The sequence below is a fragment of the Chroicocephalus ridibundus genome, chromosome 2 (assembly GCF_963924245.1).
Source record: "Chroicocephalus ridibundus chromosome 2, bChrRid1.1, whole genome shotgun sequence".
Lineage (NCBI taxonomy): Eukaryota > Metazoa > Chordata > Aves > Charadriiformes > Laridae > Chroicocephalus > Chroicocephalus ridibundus.
In genome coordinates this window covers 49012663-49038502 of record NC_086285.1, presented here as the reverse complement: position 1 = coordinate 49038502, position 25840 = coordinate 49012663, and the positions used below count along the sequence as shown (strand labels likewise).

Here is a 25840-nt window from a genome sequence, read left to right as displayed (position 1 = left end):
GGATGAGATGCCTGTTGACACACTCTGTGTGTCAGGAATCATCAGTTCTAAGGCATTGACTTATTTCCCATGCCCACACATCTTGTTTTACTTGGGAATTTTTTAGTTGCAATCCTAATCGAGAAATATAATGATGCCTAGAAACGTGTGCATCATGATGGTGATATCACTCATTTGCTCTGGGCTTGCCAGATTGTCTCTGTCTTCGGTAACCACAGAAAGTGAGTCACAGTTGTGGCATGTGCAGAAAACCTAAGGACACGTTTCTCCAAGCTTCCGTATCAGAACCTGTTAGGTTTGTCATGACTGGCAGATCTGCGCCATGTCCAGCAGAAGTGTAAAAATAGACTTGCGGGTGGAAATGCCACTGGAGTAGGCATGGTGCCTTTTCCTTCCTTGTATCAGAAAGGTGAAAAGTCAGCGTCCCCAGAAGGCGGCGGGAGCTGTTCGCTCCAAGTCCTGTGCTTCAGGAGAGCATCCTAACTCGTCACATCTGGCACCCATGTCCCAGGAGGGGCAAAGCCTTTGTCTCTTCCCTCAGTGTGCTCATAAGTCTTCCCCTCCAAAGAGAGGAGCCGCCTATGTGGTGGGGAAATGGGCAGAGTGCTCTGAGTGCCTTTCCTCCTTACCAACATGGGTCTTTGCACCTGAGGAGCTCTTTGGGTAGCAGCAGAGAGAGAAAGAGTGGGACATGTCCAGCCACCTGGGAAGCAGGAACTTGGCACAGTGACCCGGCATCCCTCACATAGGTCTGCAGAGATGACAATCAGGAACTATGCATTCCAAAGTACATCAGGTCTCCTTAGCCTTTCATAGATGATGAAGAAGTCATGAAGGCTGCAAGGCGCATTTGTTTGCCCTTGTTATTAACTCAGCCAGCTGTAAGCTGTGGCCGCTTTTGCGCAAACAGCAGGAGAAGGATGAGAGTCTCTCCTCTTTGGTTAATTTGGCTGTTACCCCTCCTCCTAGCAAGCCTTTTGGAAAGTTTGTTAGCATGGACTCTCTCAAAACTGACATTTCTTTATTACAGTCATTGTTGGAGGTCAAGGTCTAGGAGATGTTTGCACATGTGCAGGAAGCGTAGGCAGCGTTTTACTTGGTGGAAGTACGTAAATGAGGGCTGTAAATTCGCTGCTCTAAGTACTTGAAGGTGGGAATGGAAATGAGTTTTCCTCCAATCCTGTGGGAGGAAAAGATTGCCAAGCAGGGTGCGTTTTTTGGCAGAATCCCTCTGTGTGCACAGGGTTTAGCCCACATCTGCTGGTGTTGCTTGTCAGCGTGGTGCCAGGGCTGCAAGGACAACTGCAATTGCCGTACGGCGAGGCAGTGAACTTCTGATAGATGGTTCATGTGTGGGCATCCAAAATGTGGCTGAAGGTACCCGCATTTCCAAATTAAAACACTGTCCAAAGCTCAGTGGCTGAAATTTAATATTTATAGATATTTTTAGACCACACACACACACACACACACACACACACACACACAAAAGTGATGTGAGACTAAGGAGTGAGCTGCGTTTGAAGAGTGAACGGTTCAAATGTGGTAGACCTTGTAAGGTGGCTGAAGACCATAGCTAACTGTACGACCTTGGTTTACCAGGGCAGAAGGTGGGTTATCCTTATGCAGGAAATACAGTAGTGTGCTTGCATGGAGTTTTTTCCCGCTCGAACCGAGGTGTTTTTAGAGAATAGTCTCAGGCACACATTCCGCTCAAATTCCAGCAAAATATGCTTTTGTTTGCACATCTTCCGGGTTTTGGCTGTAATGAGTCTTTTCCACACCTTCCCTCATTCTCAAACACAACACTAATTTTTCAGCATCTTGTTTATCAGATTTTCCTCAGGCAGGGCTATAGCATGTCACACTTTAAACAGAAGAAGCAGCAGATGCATGGTTAGCAGCAAGGCTCCCAATGTCGCTCATGAAGGCTGAAGTAAGTATTCTTGAATTAACGGTGGGAAATGTTTTGAAAAATCTGTTGTATAAGCAAGGTCCAAGAGTATTATATTCTGAGGTAAATAATACCGTGTATACCTTTACAAGGAACAAAGCCAAATGAAATTATAGTTGCAGTTGAACCTTAAAGCATAGTTTGACTGATTAAATAAAGAACTATACATAAAACCTGAGAAATATCCCTGTTGTCATTGACAAGGAGCCACTGAAACTTGGAAGGTTTGTACAACAGCTCAGTCACAGCATATATCAAAATAACTTGAGGGAGGGTATGTTTACCTGGGTGATAAGTAGTAGAAGTGGATGTGATAAATAAGATGGGTAGATTGTTCTGCTGAGTTTGGTATATTTGAAATTTTCAAGGAATTTGATTCAGTCCCCTGTGTTGACTCTGCAGAGACCTTAGATATTGATCACATTGCAAGGATGTCACAAACGCTTAATTCCACTGAAATAACCGCAAGCTGTGGGCTGTTTTTGAAGAAGGAAGTCGTGGTGACTCAACACACCAGAAGAATGGCTCTGACCTTGGCTGTTGCAGAAAAACCATGAAGTTATGAATAAATGGGTGCTAATCTGATGTGTTCTTGGTGCCAGCAGCAAGCCTTCGTTTTGGGGGTTCGAGGGCTGCGGGGGGGAGTTGCACAGAGTGGACACTCATCCACAGCAAACTGTACAGTGCCTGCAGCTCGCTTGGTCTCAGAGAAAAATCTGGGGTGAGCTCCAGTCGGTGGTAAAAGCCTTCCCAGGAGAGCCAGAAGTTTGCCTCTAAAAAATTGAGAGTGTGCAGTGTTGTGCCACATCACGTTTTAAGGGAAAGGATTGCAAGAAGCAATTGCAGCATTTTGTGACAGTGTGGTCCTGAGGAAGAATATTTTAGACTGTAAAGCAACATCTCACTTCAGGTGGGAGATGGTTGTTGGCCTGGGTGTTTCAGTGCCTTTTCTAAGGCAAATCTGTTTCTGGATAGTTTAACACGAAAAAAAAAGGTGAGTGACTTGTCTGAAAAACCTGAAATGGGGTCCTGGGCCATGGACAGGGTTGGGGGAAAGCCCTGGGGGTTGGGCAGGGCCAGTCAGTCCTGCTGGTGCCCTTCAGGGCCCTAATGTAGTCAATGGCTGTACCTGTTCCAACACTGGATCCCCCAGTTCAAGAGGGGTGTTGGGAAACTGGTCTGGCAGAAGGATTCCAAGATGGCAATGGCTTACGAGGAGAGGCTGGGGCATGTGGGCATGTTGGAGAGAGGAAGGCTCAGGCTGACCTCATAACAGCTGACACATGCTTGGAGAGGAGTTACAGAGACAACAGAGCCAAGCTCCGCTTCATAGAAATGGCTAGAACAAGAAGTGACAGGCACAGGTTATGTCTTGGGAGTTTCAAGTTGGCCATCAGGAAAAAAAAAATGTCACCAGGAGGTTAGTGGCCCAGAGAGGCTGCAGAGTCTCCACCCGTCGAGGTTTTTGAGGCTCAGCTAGACCAGACCTCAAATGACCCAATCTAGTGTTAGTGATGATCACATCTGCGCCGGAAGTTGGGCTTTCCGTGACCTCTGGATGGATTTAATGGGAAATACCATCTGTAACTGAAGATGGTTTGCCCTTTTGCTTCCAAGTTTGGCAGTTCCCGTCAAGTGCAGCTGTGCCACAGAAAGGAGGTTCCTCCTTGAGAAACCATACAGACCTAGGTCACCAGGGTCTTGCTGGCTAACCACAGAAACCATAACAGGCACTTGCCTACGCATTCATCCCCTGAAAATGAATGTGCTGTTATCAAAGGAGAAGGACCCCACCGCACTTAGATGCCGATAACGGAGTGCTTTGTGCAGTCGAACGTTTGCTGGTGGAGAAGACAGCCTGCTGAGTGCAAAGCTGGCGGTGGCTGCCAGGGCAGGGTAACGCTGACCAGCTGCAGCAGCCCAGCATGGGGTGACCAAGGCACCGGGAAGCCTGGACCTTGCGGTGTTCCGTCCCGTAGCTGCATACAGCACCGCAGCCACCCATGTCCAGTAGCAGCCCTTGACATACACAGAACACTGTTTGCCCTGCTGAGCAACCAACCAGCCGCTCTGCTCACCCTTCAAGGAAACGTTTTGGTTTCTGATTGTTTAATAACCCTCTTTGACTGTTTCGATTTTTCCTCAGGGTTTAAGGAAAAGTGGCCATGAATGGCTGTACTAATTGCCAACACTTCCTAAACAGCTCCCGGGGCTACTGCACGCCCTGGAAGTCCTGAGGGATTGCTGGTGCTGTGTTAATGCCTGGGGAGCTCCTGGGTTGGGCCTCCCGCTCCCATTTTGCTGGGGGGAGATGATGCACACCCTGCTCATCCCTGCACGGGTCTTGCACCGCACGGAGGCTCCAGTGCAACAACGGAAATGAATGGGAGGGGAGGACTGGAAAGAGTGGTAGTAAGCGGGGTGTGGCAGATGGTACCACCGCTTTTTGGAGGCACGTACAATTTGAACTCATCGCTCAATCTCGCTTGGCTCAGAGGCTGCGGCGGGCAGGGGTTTCGTCCCACCTGTGGGAGCTGGGGCTGAGGCTTGGCCGCGTGAGGAGCTCCCCTCCTCCCCTGAGGCAAGCGCAGCCTCTTTGTTTTTGCAGCAAGAGATAAGAGTCCATCAACTCTGCTTGGCATGGTGACCTGCTCTCAGTTCATGACCGTGGTCTGAACATCAGCCAGGGCTTTCAGTAAGTTAAGGCAACACTTAGGGAGAAATGATCAGTGCCCCAGGGAAGGATGAAGCATGACAAACGCCACATTTCCTGCTGCCAAGCAACTGTTTCCTCATCCAGAGAGGAGGCATTTCGAATGACTCCTTCACTTCAGGACACTCCTGAGTTAGGCAACTCACAGGCATGGCTCTGGCAGGAACCAGCACTGCACGAAAACGCTCCCTAAGCATCCTTGGTGGGCATGGAACTGCTCCACGCCAAGGTGGGAGCACCTCATGCTGCTGTGAAAGGCAATGGCCTGGATGTTACAGAGAGGTGTGAGCAGGAGCATGCTGGCTTGTTTGCTTTTCAGGGCAAATAACCACAGATCCCTGCCTTCAGTCAATCCCATCATACCAAAAAGCTATTGCACGTGACATCCACATGTCCAGGGGTGGCCAAAGCCTTTGCACTCACCATGCCTCAGGTCTGCTCCCCTCCAGCACATGAGCCGGGTCTCCAGCGCCGGGCGGGACCAGCTCCTTCCTGCAAATCCTACTGGTCTAGGAAGGTTCTCCCTTCCCAGCACGTAGTGATTTCAGTCATGCTGCTGGCCAGTGGGGATGCGGCATGGCATAATCTGACCTGTAATCTGTGGACTGTGTACATCTATATGTATATAGACACACACACCCACATAAACAGATGGGAGAAGCTGTCGCACCACCCCTGCAGAAAGAAATGTTCCTTGAAGACACTGGCATGCAAGTTTCTGTTTTCTCACTTAGACACATGCAACCAAACACATATCCTGTAGGTGGGAAGGTATTCTGTCAGTATTTTCCTTGTTCTCCGAAGCTGTTTTTAATACATGGATAAACTATTTTATCCCTGATTCAATATTTGTGCTATTGATTTCCTTGCCCTTACCATTTATTTTTTGCAGCCCTCTTTTGCTTTATTTTTCCTCATGCCTTTTCATATTGTTTGCTTTAGGTGTAGTCCGTGGATATGCGTCCACGCTGCAATCAGTCAGTGTGGTCATACATGCACACTCGAAGTTAGTTCATGGGTCAGTGGCAGTAGGGTGGATACGGCCCCGGAGTCACTGCACCCACCCCGTTGGACCCTTTCCAAGCACACACTGCCGGCTGTCGGATCGCACGGTGGGGGAGGGTGGGGGGTCCTTCTCCCCATCTCAGGTCTCGTGATGGGGTGGGACGAAGGCATGAGGAGTGAGTTTGCAGGCTAGGGCCCTTCAGTGTGGAAAAAGACGGTAGTGGTTTGGAACGGGGGCTGACAAGACCATGAGTTGCATGGAGAAAGTAAGCTGGCATAACTTTTGACCTCTACCACAAGGTCAGGGGCCGCAAGGGAAGCTAGCAAGAAGCAGCTTCAAGGCCAGAGCAGCTTCCTTCTCCTACAGTGTGTCATTCAGCTGAGGAACTCCTGCCTATTGGATGCAGCAGACACTGGTGGTTTCCACAGGTTCAAAAAGAAGGCAATTTTATTTAAAAAAAAAGGTGCTGTCTGGAAGAAGTGACACAATGGAGACCTTTTTTTGTCATCTATTGCACAAAATTCCGAAGCGTTTTGCTAAGAAGCAGAAGTATCTTATCCTGAGTCATTTAATCCAATACATAACAGAATCTTTTCAGCACTGGAGCATGCTTATTTTGGTGTTTCCAGTCTAAAACAGTTGTACCAGAATTGTGGGTCAAGCAGTCATAGCACTGAAATTCCAAGTTCAACCGTTGTGCATAGTTGCTCCCCATATCTAGACTGATTCTGGAATTTTGCCTCTTGTGTCTCAGCCAGAGAAGGAGAAAGGGATCTTGAAAAATAACCAGAAAAGGTATTTTAACATTATAGCATTTTGGCTTGCTGTTAAAGCAGCTCTGTATTTTTCTAAGATGACCTTGGCCTAAAACCTCAATTTCCTGCAATGACCACAGGACTTCTCTTTCAGGGCAGGGAAAGTGCTGCACAAGAACATCTTGTCTGAGTAGGGATCACAAGACCATAAGCCTACATCTGGTATATATGTAGTTGTGGTCTCTATTTTCTCTTTGTCTTTGCCTTCTTCACAAACAGACTCCCTGGGTGGTGCTGGGTTGGGCACAAAGCAATACAGTTTTCATTCCTTCTGGAGGTAAATGCCCAAAGCTAGTCACCTACATCCTTAACTTTAGGTCCAAAAACCCTCTTTCAAAGTTCAGTGAGAAGGAAAGAATGGAATTTCTGTCATGATTTTATTGGCATCAATCACTTCTCTGGTATTTCCCAGTAAGAAACTCATTACCAGGTAGCTGGGGCCAGACAACTCGGAATCAGTTAAGATCTGGGCTTGGCCATCTTGCATCAACCCCTGACGTCCAATTGCCTGAAACAAGTTGGCTCACGTTAGATTAGAAGAGAATGTGCCTGCTGGAAACATGGGATGCCCTCAGGGTGCAGCTGACAGGCCACTGTCATGGCCCATGGTTGGTGTACAGGAGTGAGAAGTGATCAGATCAACACTCCTTTCAGAGTAACAGCAGCACAACATGTCAGGGTCATTACGTGGATGAGATACATCTCACTACTGGGAAATTCTTAATGACTAAGATACAAGCGTAATGAAACAGTGAGGGGAGGACCAACGTAGCACCTTGACTAAGGTCCAGCTCAAAAGAGATGGACCAGATGCTCTGTCTCTGTGGTTTTTTTTTCTTTTTATCTTCCCAAGACTTCTCCTTAGTTACTATTCCCTAGGCTGTGATTCAGGAAGGACTCAACATGTACTAGATGATACACGTGGGATTAGTTCTGCTGTGGCCAGTGGAAGGCACTTTCTCACCATGGTGGCCCTCAGGACCCAGACATGGGCTGTACATGTGTGTACCCTTGGCGGATGCACCACTCACCCCTTGGCACCTTGGAACAACTTTGCAAGGCAACTGGAAGGATTAGTTCACCTTTCCAGAGTGCCGAAAAGGAAATCTGTGGTACTTTTGATCTGTGTTTTATTTTGAGCGTTACTCTGACTGGACATATTTAAAAAACAAAACAAAACAAAACAAAACAACAAAAAACCCAAAACAAAACAAAACTATAAAATCCCAAAACAAAACAAAACAAGAAACCCAACAAAACAACAAAACAGAAGCAACGTGAAGCCTTAAATGATTATAAAAAATGTAGGTTGGTATATTACTATTACAAAAGGCAACTTCTCCTTAACTACACATGGGCTCACAGTGAATAAAACTGTAAGGCTAAGGATTGGGTTGCACTTCATGTCCTTCCTACTTGGCATCGCTATCTGTGGTCGTACTCTGGGACTCTGACTTGTCCTTGCTGGTTTTGATATATAAAATAAACAAAACCTGAGACAAAGGGCAAGCTTGTAAATAGGGGAGCAGCCACTGAGGAATTCTGATTTTATTTGTTTGCATTTTATTACCTTCTTATGCCAGCTAATAAGGTGACTTACCTTGAAGCAGATAGATGCAGATAAGGCTGATAGCCTCCGGTGTCTGATTTTGCAAGCTGGGAAGTGAGTCGCTGAAGTTATTGGTAATAAACTGGAGATTGCTTGTGAAAAAGATGTCATCTCCTGCCTCTGTTAATTAGCAGATTGAAGTGATTAACTATTGTAACTGTTTGGGAAAAAAAATTCAAAAGTGCTGGTATTTTTCATAGCTTCTCCAAGGAGGAGGACAAAAAGCCGTACTGCTGAACCACAGCAAGCTACTCTGGCCAGTCTGGCCAGCAAGTTCAAAAGCAGATTTGCCTGTAGGAAGGACAGAGATCACCTGCTGACAACATGAACCAAGCTGAAACCATGCCTTTGAAAAACATTCCTGCAATTTAAGTTGAAATTCCTTTTCTCAGACCTTGCCAACAGCTGTCTTGGAGAGTATTACAGTTCAATGGCCTTTTCTGGCAGGGCAAGCTTGTACGAGCCAGGAGAGGAAGCTCATGTAGGAGTGTTGTACCACATGCCAAGTTTAGTTCCCTTGAATTGAGATACTACCAGTGCATAGAAAAAGGTAATGGGAGCAGGCAAGACTAGCAGCTGCGCAAAGTGAAAAGAGAACTGAACTGCAAGCTGGGTGCTGTCTGCTGGCATAAACCAAAAATTCCCGTAGATGGTGAAAAGGTCAACCACCTTCCAAGATGAAGTATGTTCATGGCAGGGCAGAACCCACACCGATCTAATTTCTACATTCTTTCCTCAAAGTCTGAAGTTCAAAGTCAGGGTCAGAACATGCACACTGTTGAAATTGGGCTTTTGCAAAAACCCTATAAGACTGGAAATGTGGCTGTTCCCGATGAATAGATGCCCTGCCTCCACCACTGGCCCTCCAGCATGCACCTGCATAAAATGTTTTTGGGGGCAAAGCGTTGCCAACATCAACCCATTCTTGTTTGCAACAGGCTGTAGTTTTTGCTGTAGGACTACTTTGTCAACCCAATTTAAGCTGCCTCCAACCAGGCATGGAAAGATATATAAATATAGCAGGTTGAGACTGGATTAGAAAGCTACTCTTAGTGCCTTCAGATGAAGTGGATTACTCCGTTGCTGCAATGTAGTGGAAATCAGTAATATACATTGTAAATGTTCAGATTACATTTATTATTGGTTACGTTATTGTACTGACATTCCATGTATACTTTACTTCATGTCACACTGGTTCTAAATAAAAATGTCTTTTGCCTTCCAGGAGGAAAGAAATGCAGAGTAAAAGCAATGCTGAAAGGTAAATTGGGGCCGTGGTGTTTTTTTCAATACTGAAACTTGTAGTTGCCAGCACATTGTCAGGTGCTGAATGGTGAGTGATGCTCCATCCACTAAGAACGTTGGTGGTTCAGATGTTCATGCAGATGTCCTGTGAGATTATAGATGTGTGCTGAACCCTCAGTGCCCTGGGATGCGCTAGTCACGCTTTCAAGTAAGGACACCCAAGGTACACCTGCCAGCAAGCAGTGACATGCCCGAAGGGTGGGATTTGCTAACTCAGCACCTAGCTTGCACCAACATTTCAGCACCCAATGAAACAGTCCTTCTGAAGTATACCTAGCTACCTAAATTGATGGAGAAAAGTTGATGCCAGCAAACGGCGCCTGATCCACCACGTTTCTTGCTCCTCCTGGACATGGCCTGTTTCTCCTCTTTCCCACCCGGTGCTCCCTCTGGGCTATCTCCTCAGACATCCACCTGACCCCATGGGGAGGGGGCCAGGATTTTAGCCCACAGCTTCAAGTGCTTCTGTCCCAAACATGATGAAAAAAATCTCATTAACTTCAAAGAAAGTTAAACTAGTCCGAATGGGGAACTCTTTTTTTCCTAAGGATTAAATGTGCGTGTCTTGTAAAGTCCCACAGCTTCAAGTACTTCTTTCCCAAATGTGATGAAAAAAATCTCATTAACTTCAAAGCAAATTAACTTAGTCCAAATGGGGAACTGTGTTTTCCTAAGGATTAAATGTTTGTGCATGCCTTCTAAAGTTAGCCCTTGAGTTGCAATCCCGGTAACCTGGATGTTAGGGCATAGGTGCATTGTTACTCATCTAGCCCATGATTTTACTGTTTGTCAGTGAAGGGTCTGTCCACTTGTCATCTGATTGTGCAAATCCACCTTACATGTGAGTCGGGATTTAAGTTTCGCTGTTTTTCAGGGTCTGACTATGTGCAGAGGGAGTTGTAGTCATTTTTTTTATTTTTTTTTTCCACATGAACTTCCTTTCTCTAAACACCACCCCTTGGCAGTGGACCTGCTGACACCTCAGAGCAAGACACTGATAAAAAGGGCAGCCCGTCTTCCTTCTCCACACTCAGAAGCAAGTGGCACAGGCTACTCAGGAGCTCAGAAGCTGCTGGCATCACAGGCACCTCGGGTCAGAACACCGACAAGAACCATGAGCGGTAACACTGGTGAGTTCTTAATGGTTGATATGATAGCCTATGTTAGATGTGCAGTTTGGCAGGTGTCCTGCGGGGAGGATGGCAGCTCCAGCGGAGGTGGAGGGTTTCTCACCCCTCTGACTGCCGTGGGTGACACCTTGGGGAAAGGTGTTTCGGAGCCACCGCTTCTCATGGGGGATAGGTTTGCTCTGGCTGCGCAAATTCTGGTTTTGACGGATGAGTAACCAACTGAAAAATGCAAACCACTTTTCATCACTTTTCATCAACCTGTAGACATTGGGATTTACCGGTGATAATAGGAAAGAAACACAGCTTTTCTAAACTTGTTCGGTGTCAGGGTGAATTTCTTTCTTTCAGTCTACCTAATCATGTAGATTATTGCTCTTAAGTGGTGGCTCATACTATCTGACAGAAGTTTCAAAATAACCAGAAAAGGTATTTATTTGGACTTGAGCTCTGTCCCGTGGCGATCCTGCCTGCGCTGTTGTCAGAAGATCCTGCACCTACCTAGAAAGGTGCCTGGGTCAGTCCTGTAGCAGCTGCTGAACCACCACCGCTGGCTGCGCTCCTGGGCCAGCCCAACCCCAGGATGCCCAAAACCCCTGCGGTTTGGGGTGTAGCTGAGCAGCTCTTGCATGCGAGCTGGCTGGTGCCTGCAGTGGAGCCGGGAGCAGGTCTCCACAGCCATCAGGAGGGGAAGGGTGTCCTGGCAGCGCTCCGAGCCCCTCCATTTCCCACCTTCCTACTCTGGGTGTGGATAAGCTGACGTTTTCCAGGAAGTCTTGGACAGCAGCATCTTCGGGATGTGCTCTCATGTCTCAGGGATGTGAGACAGTGTTTGCGGGAGACTGGGCAAGGATGAGGAGTAAATGCAGGTGTTTGAATTTGGCGCTCTCTTGCAAAACTACAGTTCCCATCCCTGGAGATCCCATCCTGTCCTAAGCAGCCATTATTCCCACTGAAGCCAGGCATGCTATAAAGACTCTGCTCTGTGTTAATATGTTTTCTAAACCCCATCACCTCATCCTCAAGATAAAAAAGGACCCAGCGCAAAGTCTTCATGTCCCCGTTTTTGTTCTGGGTGATCACTGTGCTCTTGAAGCTCTGAACATCTTCCCAGGAAGGTAGCATGCAATGGGGCCAGCGGGTTAGTGTTGGAAGGAGCTCTAGAAGGGATAAATCATGGAACTAGGAGATAAATGTAAAAATACTGTCTTGAAATTTCTTCTTAAAAAAAAAGGAAGTTATCTGGCAGGATTTGGGTTTGCTTCTGGCCTGCCCCAGCAGCCAGCGCAGCCAGGGCTGCCTCTTGCAGCTCGAGCCTCCGTCCCGTGAGCGGGCACGTTCTTGGCGTGCTCAGCTCTGCTACAAATCAGTAATTGCCATGTTGACAAACCGGGGCACCTGCAGGCAGCCAGGCACAGGGTATGCGGGTGTCCGTCCCTGTGCCCTGGGCAGGAGGCAGAGGAGGAAGCCGAAAGCAGCACGCAGGGGCTGCCCGGGGAGGGTGGGCTGCGGCCAAGCCCCCTCGGACATAGCGATGGGTGTGCCGCTGGCTCACTCCACAGCCTTTCTTGGCGTGGGACACCACACCAGCCAGATCACAGGGTATCACGGGTGTGTTTGCACAGGAATAAGTGCAGCGCTGTGCGGGTACAGGTCCTTGGCACCGCTTTCTGCACTGTCAGGGCGTATTCGAAGGCATCTATTCTCTGCAGTTTTTCTCTGTGCATTCTCAACGCCAGCAATTTCCAGAAACAAGGGATGGAAATGCAGTCCCTAAGTTAGGAAATGATGGAAGGAAAGATTCCCCAGGGCCCTGTCCCGCAGACATCCTATGCATTCAGCTCCCGTATTCCTCCAAAGCCCTCTCCCATCACGAGGACATTTTCTGGTATTTTCTCAGCCGAGCGCCAGGGTTTTCATAAGGAACAAAGTCAAGCAGCTTTGGTGGCTGTACTTTCGTTAATATTTGGGAAGACGCACTTACCCTTCATCCTTCTCAAGAGGGTTAAGCAATTTCAGCTGAAATTTTTTGACATATATACACACACACACACCCCGTTGCGCAAAATATCAGCCCGAGGTTGGAATCTGGCAGGCAGCAAGCAAACAAAAACCACTCAAAAATGAAATCAGTTAACGAAAGGTGGTGGTCGATTTTAAGTCTATTTGCTGTACCATGGATAACTGTTATGTAATTAAGATAAATATGGATTATACATAGTTACTAAGAAGAAATACAGGGAGGTAGTAATCTGGTGGGGATCCATGGGCGGTCAGTTCAGTTTACTCAAGGCTGCAGTCACTGTCTGGCACAGGTCACAGTGGGAAGCATGCCACTGATTTCAGCCTGCCCCGGATCCGGCCCCGCCTGCGGCATCCCTCATGCCACAGCAGCTACCAGCAGATTTCAGCTTCTTCGATGTTAGGGATGTTGATACTCAAGTTAGTACGGTTGCCCTGGTTCCTTGCAAATCTGTCAAGACATTTGGTGAACTAATCCCTTCAACTATTATGCCTTTGACTTGTTAATTTCTAAGTTATCGTAAGTGGTTTTAAATTTCCTGACTCTCCCATATCTACTGAATCACTTATGAGGCAAGTGCCTCATAAGTATTGTTACTCCCTACTGTTAACATGGAATTGATCCTTTAAGGATATTTAATGGGCAGGTACAAGACAGGTTAGACACTTCCAAATACTGCTTAGCCATGTTCTGGCATGATGCAGCTTTCCCTGTCACACCTGGGCAGCCTGCCAAAGCCTCATGCAGTAACCCCCAAATCTCCATCTTTATGGCAAGCTGAGGGCTTTCTCTTTGCTCAAGTTTTGCGCGAGGGCTTTACTCTTTGCTCAGGTATAGTGCCAGGTCGAGCCTCTCGGAGCCCCGCGTCCTTTTCCCCAGCCCCACTCCCATCCGGAGTTGCAGGAGGGGAGAGCAGCCCAGAATACAGTGCTTTTAAATGCCGTGTCCTACAAAAACAGCCACCGTGTTGGGAACGGATGCGAGCGAGGCACCTGTCAGGGTCTCTTGCTTGAGTCCAAAGCTGTGCTGAAGTCAAATGGCAAAAGCACCAGTCGGTATGAAATTTATCATCCCCCCAGACAGGCAGCATCTTTGCAGCACAGCTGGCTCCCGGCCCCAGACCTTCCTTTAGTACTTGGGTTGTAGGAGAAACCAAGTCCTTGGGAAGAAAAAAAAAAGGCATTGCAAAGATTCACATATACAGACATCTACAAGAGGCTGATTAATGACAGTTGTGGTATTACTTGGGATTAACTTTTGAGAGGAAAATACAAAGAATCAGCCCCAGAGTCCCAAAGAGTCCCATTTCCCAGGCTCATGGCATCCGAGAGACGCTGGGGATCTCATCAGTTGAGGGGAGCTGAATTTCAGCGTATTCGGTTCACTTCCAGCTTGACCGTGTGCACTATATTTTGCAAGGAGCAATTACAGTTACTGTTAATTATTATTTGATAATTGTGAAGGATGTGTTCAATGCTAATATAAAGCTAGTTTTGACCGGAGGGAAATTTGCTGAGATAAAAATCCCAACAGTGAGGTTTAATTTTCCAGCTGCCTTAGCGCTAGCCGAACACGCTTTGGCAGGCAGCGCTTTCTTCACCCGTCCGTATTACTACTGCTATTCATACTGCTACTGTTACTACTACTGTTGTTTTCATACCTGCAATAACAAAGAAACTTTCGTAATACTCAAGGAGCTGATGCACCATGCACTCGGCAAGGCACAGGCATGCAGCGAACAGGAGTCGCTGTCACAGCCTTGGCTTTGATGAGGTGCCACCAGCAAAGCAGCTGAGCGTGTGGAAGCAAGGAGAAGAGGGCTCAAAGACATGACAGTGCCGCGGGCGCTGCCCACGGGGACACCGTGGTGGTCGGGACCTTTGGTGGGCTCCCACGCGAGATGCTCGGGGGAGCGGAGCTGCCCTCCAGCAGCTGTGAGGATGGTGTGCTTCTCCACTTTCAGGGGAGAAGCAAGACCTTCGCAGAAGCAAGACTTTCAGTATTGCAACAAAACTTGCAGTCCTGCCGTCTTCCTGGCCCATGGCGGGCTGTGGAGCTGGCTCATGGCTGCTGAACCCCCAGCCAACTGGCAGCATGCAAAGGCAGGCAGTGGGCCAGCAGACACGGATTTCCAAACCAGCGAGATCCCATTCCCAGCCTTTTGGCTGCTGAGGAGGCAGCCCTAAGGGCGTGCGGCAGGCAGCTGCCCGTAAACAGAGGTCCTGGGGTGCCGGCTGGGTGCCTGGATGCCAGCAGGGGTAGAAATCCTCACGCTATGTCTCCTGCTGCTGCCACCTCCCCCAGGCTGCTCATTCACCACTCACCCAGGGCCACCTCAGAGGTCAAACGTCCCTCAGACTCCCTGAGCAGCGAGGGAGGGAGGCAGAGGCATGCCACAGCAACCCGGGGCTAAATAGCCGAAGGCCAACACAGGCGCTTGTCCCGGCTCCAGGCAGATTGCTGCAGCGTTCTCACCACTGCCAGCCTCCATAACCCATCCCAGCAACACGACTTTCAATATACATCTATATACGTATGCTAAGTAATTCTATTCCATTCCATTCCTATTCTATTCTATTCTATTCTATTCTATTCTATTCTATTCTATTCTATTCTATTCTATTCTATTCCATTCCATTCCATTCCATTCCATATATTACATTATATTAAATAATATTAAATATTACATTACATTACATTATATTACTATATCATATCATATTTTTATATTTTTGTATAGTATAGTATAGTGTGTAAGTATATATATATATAAAAATATTGTACCATCCATTAACTCTGGCGATCCTTGGTGTGATTCCTTGTGCTTAGACCGCTGGACGCTTTGATGTTTTGGTGACCCACAGGGCTCCACTAAGAAGAAGAAAACTCTTTACTGAGCGATTTGCCATCAACCCCCTTTTCTTTTTTCTTTCTCCCTCTCTGCTAACGGCTTTCCAGGGTCTGAACTGAAGGTCACTGGGGTTGACTTTCTCAAGAGCCAGAACACCCGCCTGCACCACACAGATGCGTACAACATCAAGAACCTGGTGGTGCGGCGCGGGCAGGCCTTTCAGATCCAGCTCAGCTTCAGCAGGGAGCTGAAGGCTTCCGACAAGCTGGCACTGCGTTTTGGCATCGGTAAGTAGGTCCCCCCCTCCTCAACCGTCGGGCAAAGCAGGAAAGCCTTGGCAGCCTGTTCCTGTCGCTGGCCACTGCGTGGACGTTGCAGACCCGTGCAGCCTTCCCACATCTCATGTTGGGTTTGTTTCCAGGCGAAAAGCCAATGAAGCCCAGGGGGACCCTGATGTCGCTGAACCCAAGGCGGGAGCCGGACCTCAGCGGGTGGCAAATCTCCATCGTCAAGAGCAGCGGCAAAGAGGTAAAACCCGCGGGCTGTTCTCCTGCACACAGCAATGGTGGAGGGCAGCAACACCGAGTCCGTTGTGAGCGATAGAGCAAAACCCCATAACCCCCATCCTGCTTTTCCGTAGCCCTGTAATTTTAGGTGGGTAGCAGCCTTGCCCTGTTCCATTCATTGCTCCTCCACTGTGCATGCAGGATGCATCCCATCCCTCTTCCCTGACACGCATCCCCGTGGCCACCACATTCAATGCTCGTGCTGTACTTGTGCTGTTCCTCTGGCTGTGGCGGAGGGTCCATCATGCCATCTCTCCTTGTCTCCTCCCCAGTGCCTGCTGTCTGTCACCAGCTCACCCAGCGCCTCAGTGGGAATATACAACCTGAACGTGAAGACTGGGACTAACATTTACAAGCCCGAAAATGGTGATGTCTACCTTTTGTTCAATCCTTGGTGCGAAGGTGAGTGGTCCCGCAGCCAGTGGTGGTAATTGCTGCTGCCAGGGATTGTCCCTTGGGGAGCTTCTCCTCACATTTATCCTCCACTCTTGCCTTCATACATTGCTTTTTCCCCCTAAAACACCGCAAGCAGCGTCCTCACGGAGCCAGCACGGACCTGGGCAATAGCAACGAGCCAGTTCCTCACTGGGAAGTCCCCAGTGCCTGGTTAAGGGGCATCTCTCTGTCACCTCTGCACCTGTGTCACCCCTCTCTGTTTCTCTGGGCCAGCACAGGGGTTAACTGAGAAGTCTGGGTTGGCTTAAAATCCCGGTAAAAAAATAACCAGGCAAAAAAATGTGCGTTGTTGGTTGGCATCAGTCCCCCAGTTCTCTCTGCTGTCTACCTAGTCCACTAAAGTGTTTGTTCAGAAGGAAGTGTTTCGCTACAATGGTCGTATAGCAATAGTCCTACGGGGTAAAATAAAGAGTAATCTTATAGGAAATTCTTCCACTATAGGAAAAAAAGTGTGTGCTGCACAGTCATCATTTGGTGTGAATGTTACAGAGCACCAGCTCCCCCAGTTTAGCTTTTCAAGGAAAATTTTGTATAGTGTGTGTGCAAACCAACTAACATCGGAGGGTGTTTTGCTCCAGATGATGTCGTCTTCCTGGACGATGAGGCGCAGAGAAAGGAGTATGTGCTCAACGATACGGGCTACATCTATGTTGGATCCGCATACAGCATATACGGTAGACCCTGGAATTTCGGACAGGTAAAAAAAGCTGTCTTGTTGGCGATACTACCCTTATTTCCTTTTTCTCCCTTAGCTGTTCATTTCAATGAATTAGACCTATAGCCAGTTTAAGCTTGTGAGTAGCTCAAAGCGCTTGAATAACCCTGCCAGCGTCACTGGGAGGGCTCACCTGCTTCATTTGTCTGCTTAAGTGTTTTCCCCAGCCACACCTTGAGAACAGGGTTTAACGGCATGTTTATAGTCAGATCACAAGACCCCTGGCATAGGACACAGGGGGCAGAGTATTTCTGGTTGAAAAGAGCCCTCCCAGCTCTCACGCAACACAGCAGCCATCGGTAACCCGCTCGGGAGCCGTGGAGAGGGGGGAAAATGGTCTGATGCTCTGCCTGTTGCATCATGATCTGGAAAATATAGGGGAAACCCACTGTCGGAGGCTGTCAGCGTTCAAGTGGTGCCTTCACCGACTGCGTGGTGAACGGTTGGGTGCAGGACACAATCAGCCCGCCTTCTCAGGAAGGGTGTTCCTCTGTCCTGCCTCCAAGATAACTCCAGCGGAGCAGAGCAAATGACAAACTCGCTCAGGCTGGAGATATGAGGTGGATGCGAGAGAAGGTTTATTTGCACCATGTAGAAAGCACACAGGAACCCAAATGGAGCATCCTGCACCCTATCCAGAAAGACTTCCTCACTAAGAAATGGTGGAATATGGGTTGAAGGGGTTTCTCTTTTTTTTTTTTCTTTTTTGTTTTTTTATTTTTTTTTAATAAGTCTGTGTTTTCAAGCTGCAAGATATAGATAGCCCAGCAGAAGTGTTGGTGTTGATGCCTTTTCTGTGAAGGGGCCTTTTCCAGAGGGCTGTTCCTATCCTAATATTTATTCTGCTGTTATACAATGAGAATTGGTATTGATATTCTGCCAAGTTTCATTGCATCGGATGTTTGACACCTCTGCGAATTGGACCTAAGGGAGCTTTATCAGTAATTGGCAATTAGGAATCTTTTGCTGTAATAATCTGCATTTATGTACCTTTTCTTTTTCCCAGGGTTCATTTTGTACGTACGTCAATACACTGAATATCTGTAGCACTCTTACATTTTAATTACTCATGTGAGTAATTTGCAGGGTTGCAAGGAAATGACGTAGGTGACTTAGGACAACTCACAGGAGTAAAGATTGTTGGGTCAGGTTCCAACTGTGTTTGCAAGACACACTAGACAGGCTTTTTTCTTCTGAGGTGGCTTTTCATTTAAGCCCTTCTTTGGAGAGAACAGCTTTGGGATGCCCCGTAGGCTTGAAAATTGAATATCATAAAGGAAGTTTAGAAGTTAGGACTAGTCAGACACTTTCCTCCAAGTATTTAGATAGACTTTGTAGTGATTGAGCTAATTCTGTTTGAGAATGGTGTATAAAAATGTCTCCGCTTTCTCTCCAAAACAGTTTGAGGAATTCATCTTGGACGCCTGCATGTATCTGCTGGATAAAAGTAGTCTCAGGCTGAGCAGTAGAAGGGATCCTGTGCTTGTGTCCAGAGCCATGTCTGCTTTGGTACGCCTCTCTCGGAAAAGTGCTTTGGTCCTCCACCTTTTCCTCCTCCTTATTACTTGTTCTTCTTTCCCCGGGGCCCTGAACACCATTTCGGGATGCATTTGAAAGGAGTTCCTTTGGGAAACCGCCAGGAAAGAGCCAGAGGCATTTTGGATGGAGGGAAGAGGCGAGCGAAATACAGCATTTCCCCATCTCCAAAGCGTTCAGCTGCCCTGGCAATTGTCCTTCCCCAGCAGCTGCATTGGCAGGGCCAACACAAGGGTCACAAGGGTTGTGTTTTGGGGGGCAACTGTGGGACCCTTCTGGGAGCTCTGGGGTTTAGGATACAACATGCAGAGTGCGTTACAGCTAACCCAAGCAGCGGTGCCACCTCCCTCTAGATATCTGGGTGGAGGGTTTTCAACCACGATAGCCCCTAGCTGGAACCAGCAGCCTCACTGGGTGCCACAGGGCCGTGGAGCACCTGGGGAGACACAGGGTGGGCAAAGACCCTGGGGTTTAAGCCTCATTCAGCCTCATCCCCATATTTTTCTCCTTTGCATGCGTGTGTGGCCACAGGTTAATGCCAACGATGACAGTGGTGTCCTGCTGGGGAACTGGTCAGGGAATTACGACAAAGGGACCTCCCCTTTGGATTGGATGGGGAGCGTCTCAATTTTGCAGCAGTATTACAAAACGAAGAAACCGGTCAGTTATGGTCAATGCTGGGTCTTCGCAGGAGTCCTCACTACAGGTAAACAGTGCACCGTCTCCCTTCTCCGCCGTCCTAATTACCGTGCTAGTAAGCCAAATTGCCGTGCCTCTGAGCTCAGGGGGTCTTATCCATGTGTATAAATACCCTATGGGAGGGAGTGGGGCAAATACAACCAGGCTTTCCAGTGGTGCCCAGTGACAGGACCAGAGGTGATGGGCACAATATGAAACACAGGAGGTTCTCTCTGAATACGGGGAAAAAAGACTTTTTTCATTGTGAGGATGACCGAGCACTGGCACAGGTTGCCTAGAGAGGCTGTGGAGTCTCCATCCTTGGAGATATTCAAAAGCCGTCTGGACACGGTTCTGGGAAGCCTGCTCTAGTGGACTCTGGGTGGATAAAGGGGTTGGATGAGATGATCTCCAGAGGTGCCCACCAGCCTGAGTGATTTTGTGATCCTGTGTTTTATCTGTGCCACAGTCATGCGCTGCTTGGGGATCCCATCCCGCTGCGTGAGTAACTTCAACTCGGCGCACGATACAGACGAGAACCTGAGAGTTGACATTTACCTCAACGAATTCGGAGAAAAGCTGAACCGAATGTCCCTCGACTCTGTCTGGTACTGCCAAAGGGGGCTAACGCTTCCTACCCCCTGTGCCACCCCACAGCACTGCATTTTCCAGCCCCAGCAGCCTTTCCTTTGAGAATTTCCCTACTGCTTTGCATTTGCTGCCCAGGAGAGAGAGGGAGAGACTGGGGTTTCACAGGGTTACATGCAAATCCCCATTAAACCTGCCCTTACTTAAGGATTAAGGAAGGAGAGTGTGACTCTTCTGGCTGTAACAGCTCACTCCTTTTCTTTCCAACGCAAATGCATGCAGGAACTTCCATGTGTGGAACGATGTCTGGATGAAGCGGACGGACCTGCCGTCAGGGTTTGATGGCTGGCAGGCAATCGATTCAACCCCTCAGGAGCAAAGTCAAGGTAGGATTTGCCTAGAAAGGCTCTTCTGCAACTCCCAAGGGAGGCAGGGACATTTCGTATGAAAACCATGGTCCCCAGACAGCAAAGCATGTATTCTCCACACACACGCACACCTTCACGTACTTGGGGAGTGACATCCTAAAGCCAGAGGTCTCACTCCTGCTGTCTCAGCCTGGGATGGGAGGAACAGCATTTCTTGGCAGGCAGAAAACCAACCCTGTAGGACGTTCTGGGGACACAAATGTCATTTCAGAGGTTTGAGTGCACAGCTAGAAATCAGAACTAACTTCTCTTTCTGCCATCCTCTGATTTCTTTGGTGAAGTTGAGGACTCAAAGCAGCCTGTAGTAAGAGGTGCCACAGCTTTCCCCCACGAAGATGTTTTCTGTAGAGCTTTCCTGAGGAAGCCATGAGTCTGTTCATTGGTAAATGAGAGGAGTGACTGCCAAAATTGGTGACTACCCTCCCTGCACAGATGCAGGGATTTGGATGGGAAAGAAAACATTAATCCTCAAGGCTGTGCAGAAAGTGGCGTATTGCCAGGAGATTAAACACAGGTGGCTGGACTCAGTTGACTCCATCACCAAGCCTGACTTTCAAACCTTAAAATTATTTGAGGGGAAACACATAAAAGCTCTTACTAAACCTTGGTCATCTATACAAAAGCTCAAACAGCTATGGGATAAATCGGGGCTTTTGGAGTTCAGCACTGAGTTGGAGGAATATTTACTGCTGAGAGTCAACTACCATGGCCACAGATTCCTGCTTGGGTAGGTCTGGGGGTGGAACAAAAATTGGAGGCTCTGCTCATATTTGGAAAAGCAAATGGTGTTGAATGCACTTTCTAGGTGCTTTCCAGTGTGGTCCATGCCCGCTGAAGGCTGTACGAGACGGGGATGTCTATTTGCCCTACGACAGCAAGTTTGTGTATGCGGAAGTGAATGCTGACAAAGTCTACTGGGTCGTCAAGAACGTGCGTGGCAAGGATAAGTACATCAAGATTAGCACAGAGACCCAAGGCGTCGGCGTGAACATAAGCACAAAAGCCGTGGGGGAGGACAAGCGGGAAGACATCACCGCGCAGTACAAGTTCCCTGAAGGTAACAGCCCCCATCCTCTAGAGTAGTGCCAAAAAGGAACCCCTTGGCCGTGTAGATCACCCGACAACATTTTGTCCAGGAGAAAACTGCAAGGGTAGCTGCAGTGGCAAACCCCGTGTAGGGCCTGGAGACCTGGGGAAGGCAGCGCTGCTCCCGGACATCTTCATGCCCACAGTGACACCTATAGGCTGCTCTTCAGGGTGTAGGCAGGAGCAAGCTTGCAGGCAGTGAGAGAAATGGGCTGAGTGACCAACCTAGTGGTCAGACTCGTTGCTTCATTTCTTCCTTCTTTTTGTCTTTCCATTCCCCATATTGGAAACAAAAAAAACCCCCACATTCCCTCCCCACGGTGCTCAGATCCAGCCATATTGTGCCAGACTGTTAAAACCTTCCCAGTGAGGAGTGGGAAAATCTTAGGCTGAAAAATTTAAGAGCAGCCATCCTCTAAGAAATTCTTTCAGTCCAAAATACTACAGCTACATCTGGTGGTAATGTAAAACAAGAGGATCTCCTGAGCAGAGGCTGGAGGTGCCCTGGCATCCTCTCTGCTCAGCAGCAGAAGCATAAAGGGAAGGTGGCTCTCGGTGAAGAGACTGAGATACACCTATCACTCATCTTTTTTCTTCATCCAGGTTCTGAAGAGGAAAGGAAGGCCATGCAGAAAGCTTCCTCCTTCATACGCCCTGCAGGAATGGGAATTCGGGCACGCTTCGCTTCGACTATGTCCGTGGATGACACGGATTCTAGGCCTGGGGTCCTGCATGAGACAGTCTCCAAGACTGGGCTGCAGCTTGAGATAAACAATACAGATGCCTTGTATCCTGGCAATCCCCTTGAACTGGCCATCACAGTGAAGACTTCTGTTCCCGGGAACTGGACCATCAATCTTGCCGGCTCCTGCCAGCTGCAGTCCTATACTGGGAAAATCGAGGCCAGCCTTGGCTATATCAAGGAGACCATCAAGCTTGAAGGCAACTCTGGTAGGCACAGAAAGCTTGCTGTGTTCAGTGGGCTCCTGTCTGTGGCAGTTTGGGGTTTCACTTGAGCTGGTTCATAATAGCTGCGCTATAGGTCAGTGCCTGGCTCTGTAAGGCACAGAGAGACGAAATTGTCTGTCTGCTACCTCCCTCTCTTGTTACTGCATTTGGGAGGCTCAGTTATAGACTGGGATCCCACCATAGCGGGGACCAAAATGTGAAGGCGCTGCAGCTTCAATGAGCTGGTTAGAAATACATCGGTGTGGGCAGACAGACATTTTCATGCTGTGAGCGAGGTGTGCTGGAGCATATCCCTCCCATCCTCACCGTGTAAGCATCAAAGATGCCACCACAGGCTTCAGGTGCATCCAAGTGAGTCAGATCCCTCACAAGATTTAGATGGCAGGAAATTTCAACCTTTTTTTGTCTTGTGCTTGCCACGCTAATGGTAATCATCTGGTGGTGACGCTGGTGAGTGTTGTTTTCTGAATTCTTCACCCAAGCAAATTTCAACCTCATGGCTGCCTGCCTGGCTGATCCCAAGAGCTGTTTGCTGTTCACTGAGAATCTTTGCACGACCTGGGTTGCATTTCTGATCCCCAGCAATGTGAGTGAAATTTGCTAAACAAGAGACTAATGAGCGATGAATAATTAACAGCACTCGCTCATTCCAAGCGTTGAGTCACTTGCAAAAAAAAACCCCAACCAATCTTTGCTGCTGGTGATTGCTGAGTGTTTTCACGTGTATATTGTGGCTGTCAAAATGCAGCGGGGTAGGACACAAAGGTAGCTACATGCATGGAAACATCAGGACAGACTTTTTTCTCCTTTGATTCCCAAGAGGCAGGAAGCCTTGCAGGCTCCAGCACTGCTGACTCCAGGGCTTTTCCGAGCCACTGGAAGTTTGTCCAGGCAATTAAAGATAAAATCTAAAGTGAAAGGAAAGCTGCTAATTTTACAGCAAGTAGTGCCTCAGAGAAAACCCAGGGGGACACGGGCTTAAATGTACCCAACCTCACCCTCCTTTGTCTCCTGAGTGCCAGGGCAGCTGGGGACAAGGGCTGCCAAGATGCTGGATGTGAGCCCAAGCCAGCGCCCGGCTTGGCAGGGGGATGGTGTGGGCTCAGTCGCCCTTGCCGTAGGCTGCGTGTGCCAGGGACCACTCGCCGAGCTGGGGCTTCCCCCCATGGGACCCCCAGGTCTGGCCAAACACAGGATGGTCTCGGCAAATACTCCTCATCCTGCACCCTGAGGCACCAACCACCAGAGACAAATTTGCCATCCCGTTCGTGGGTATGTGATGAAGGACCGAGTCATGTTTTCTCTCCCACAGAGACAAAGGTCCCTCTGAAAATCGCAGCCGACTCATACATGAAGACGCTGGCCTCGGTGGAAGATGAAGTGCTCATCCACATCACTGCCATTGCCGAGGTCCAGGAGACGAATGACAAACTCACCAAGGAGACGACGATGAGATTCGAGTACCCGCCCATCACCGTGCAGGTGAGGCAGCCGCCAGCCTGGCTCCTCGGGGACGAGGGTTAAAGCCCTGCTTACTGTAGCACCACGGTGGTTGGTAGCATTCCCAGGGTGTCTCCCAAACAGCTGCCTCCTGGGATGTTCAGTCCTCAGCTTTAGTTTTCACTTTTGTTTGGCTATTCAACCTTTATTTCAAGCTTGAGTGCAGCCACGAAATGAAGATTTTATTGCCCCACCTAAAATGGGCAGGCAGGGCCTACTGGAGGGAAGGGGATGGAAGAGAACAGTTTGTACGGGGCCCATCTCCGACCCCACAGCTCTACCACCTGAAGGAAAAATGCGTTGAGAAACCAGAGAGAAGCGCTGGGACAACAACCAGAGGGGCAGAGCACACGGTACCGTGGGAGGGTGAAAAGGATATAGAGGGTGTCCCCCACCATGCTGGTGGTGAGGAGCAAACTGGCAGCAGCTCCGGCATCTTTATGACCTCTCTGATCCCCAGCATTTGGGTTTGTTTCTCTCTTTTCTCCTCTGACAGATGCCAGAAACAGCCAAACTGAATGAGGAGTTTGCCTGTGCCTTCATCTTCAAGAACAAGCTGAACGTGCCCCTGGACAACTGCAAGCTGCTGGTGGAGGGCTTGGGCATATTTAAGATGGCAACGTTTAATCAGGGGTAATGAGATGAGCCCAGAATGAAATGAGCGTGGCGGGACTCTGCTGTGTTTCTTTTTCTTTTTTCATTTAATTGCCCTTGGAGAAGTGGTTAGAGGATTTGGAGTAACAGTGCCCTTTGCAAGCTGTGTTCGGAACCGCGCCCCATTTGGGTGCAGTCCACGCAGCAGAAAGACCCACACGTTTAGAGATAAGGACCCACACAGAGGTTGGTGTGCTCGGGGCATTCAGGCATGACGGGGGCTCTCCCTGCGCTCCTGCCGTGATGTTGGGCACTGCCCGGCCAGTGTGAACAAAGCTGCTTCCTTCAGGGACGACTTTAGTGCTTCAGGAGTATGGGGAAGTCTGGGGAAGGTCCTCAGGATCGCTGGGACCACCAGCCAGTGCCACCGTGCTGAGCCCTGCTTGCTGCACGCTGGTCACAGGAGAAGGGAAACACCCACCGTAAATACACACAGCAGCTCTTTCTTTAAGTGAAACGATTCGAAAGCGGCAAATGAGAACCACAACTGATGCTGGGACTGTTTGTTTTTTCTTCCTCCTTAGGGATGTAAAGCCCGGTAGGATCATCAAGTCTGAAGTAATATGCACTCCGACGAGAGTAGGAGAGAAGAAAATCGTAGCCAAGCTGACCTCGGCCCAGGTCAAAGCGATCTCTGTGGAGAAGGCCATCACCATCACCAACTAGGATCTGTGCCTCGGCGGGGTGTAAACGGTGGCCTCACTAAATGTGTAGTACCGCTGCGTGTCTCGGGCACCTCTTGCCTCCTTGCTTGCTGGATAGTAATCTCCAAGTAAAGCGCAAAAATCCCATCAAGCTAAGGGAATTAAATTGACTTAAAGGGCACGGTTGCATTGATTGCAGTTAATTGTGATTCAATAAAGGTTATTAAAATCAACTGCGTGATTGGGTTATATGGTATCGCCGGGCTAGGATGGCTCTGAGCCCACGGGGGGACGTTCCCACCCCAAGCTGGGGATCGGAGCTCATGGAGGTGCTGGGTTTGGCTGGTGGTGGGTGTGTGTCCAGGGGGTGTTTTGCAGCTGCTTGGCTGCCCAGCCAGGCAGGGCTGTGGTCCTACGTGGGAGGCCACCCAGGGACCTCACCGCACCACAGACCGCTGCACAGCTCAAGAAATATTTTAAACAAATCCCTTGTGGGCAATTCCCTCCCCCTCCCAGCTAGCCAGCCGGGGAACGCACAGGCATACACCTTTTTTTGTCTTCAGACAACAAAAAGAGCCACCCTGGCATAGTCTCCCCAAACACCACTTCTCATACAT

General features: G+C 48.8%; 1 protein-coding gene across 1 annotated transcript; it reads left to right on the top strand.

Moving 5' to 3' along the window:
- Nucleotides 1-3073: 3073 nt before the first annotated feature.
- Nucleotides 3074-25399, top strand: TGM4 (transglutaminase 4). Its single transcript, XM_063324070.1, has 15 exons — nt 3074-3374; nt 10368-10532; nt 15511-15690; nt 15825-15931; nt 16242-16371; nt 17004-17122; nt 18542-18649; nt 19208-19382; nt 19824-19962; nt 20225-20328; nt 21176-21427; nt 22060-22407; nt 23738-23907; nt 24422-24558; nt 25104-25399. Exons 1-15 carry the CDS (start codon nt 3074-3076, stop codon nt 25243-25245), a joined length of 2577 nt encoding a protein of 858 aa, XP_063180140.1. The 3' UTR covers nt 25246-25399.
- The last annotated feature ends 441 nt before the right edge of the window (nt 25400-25840 follow it).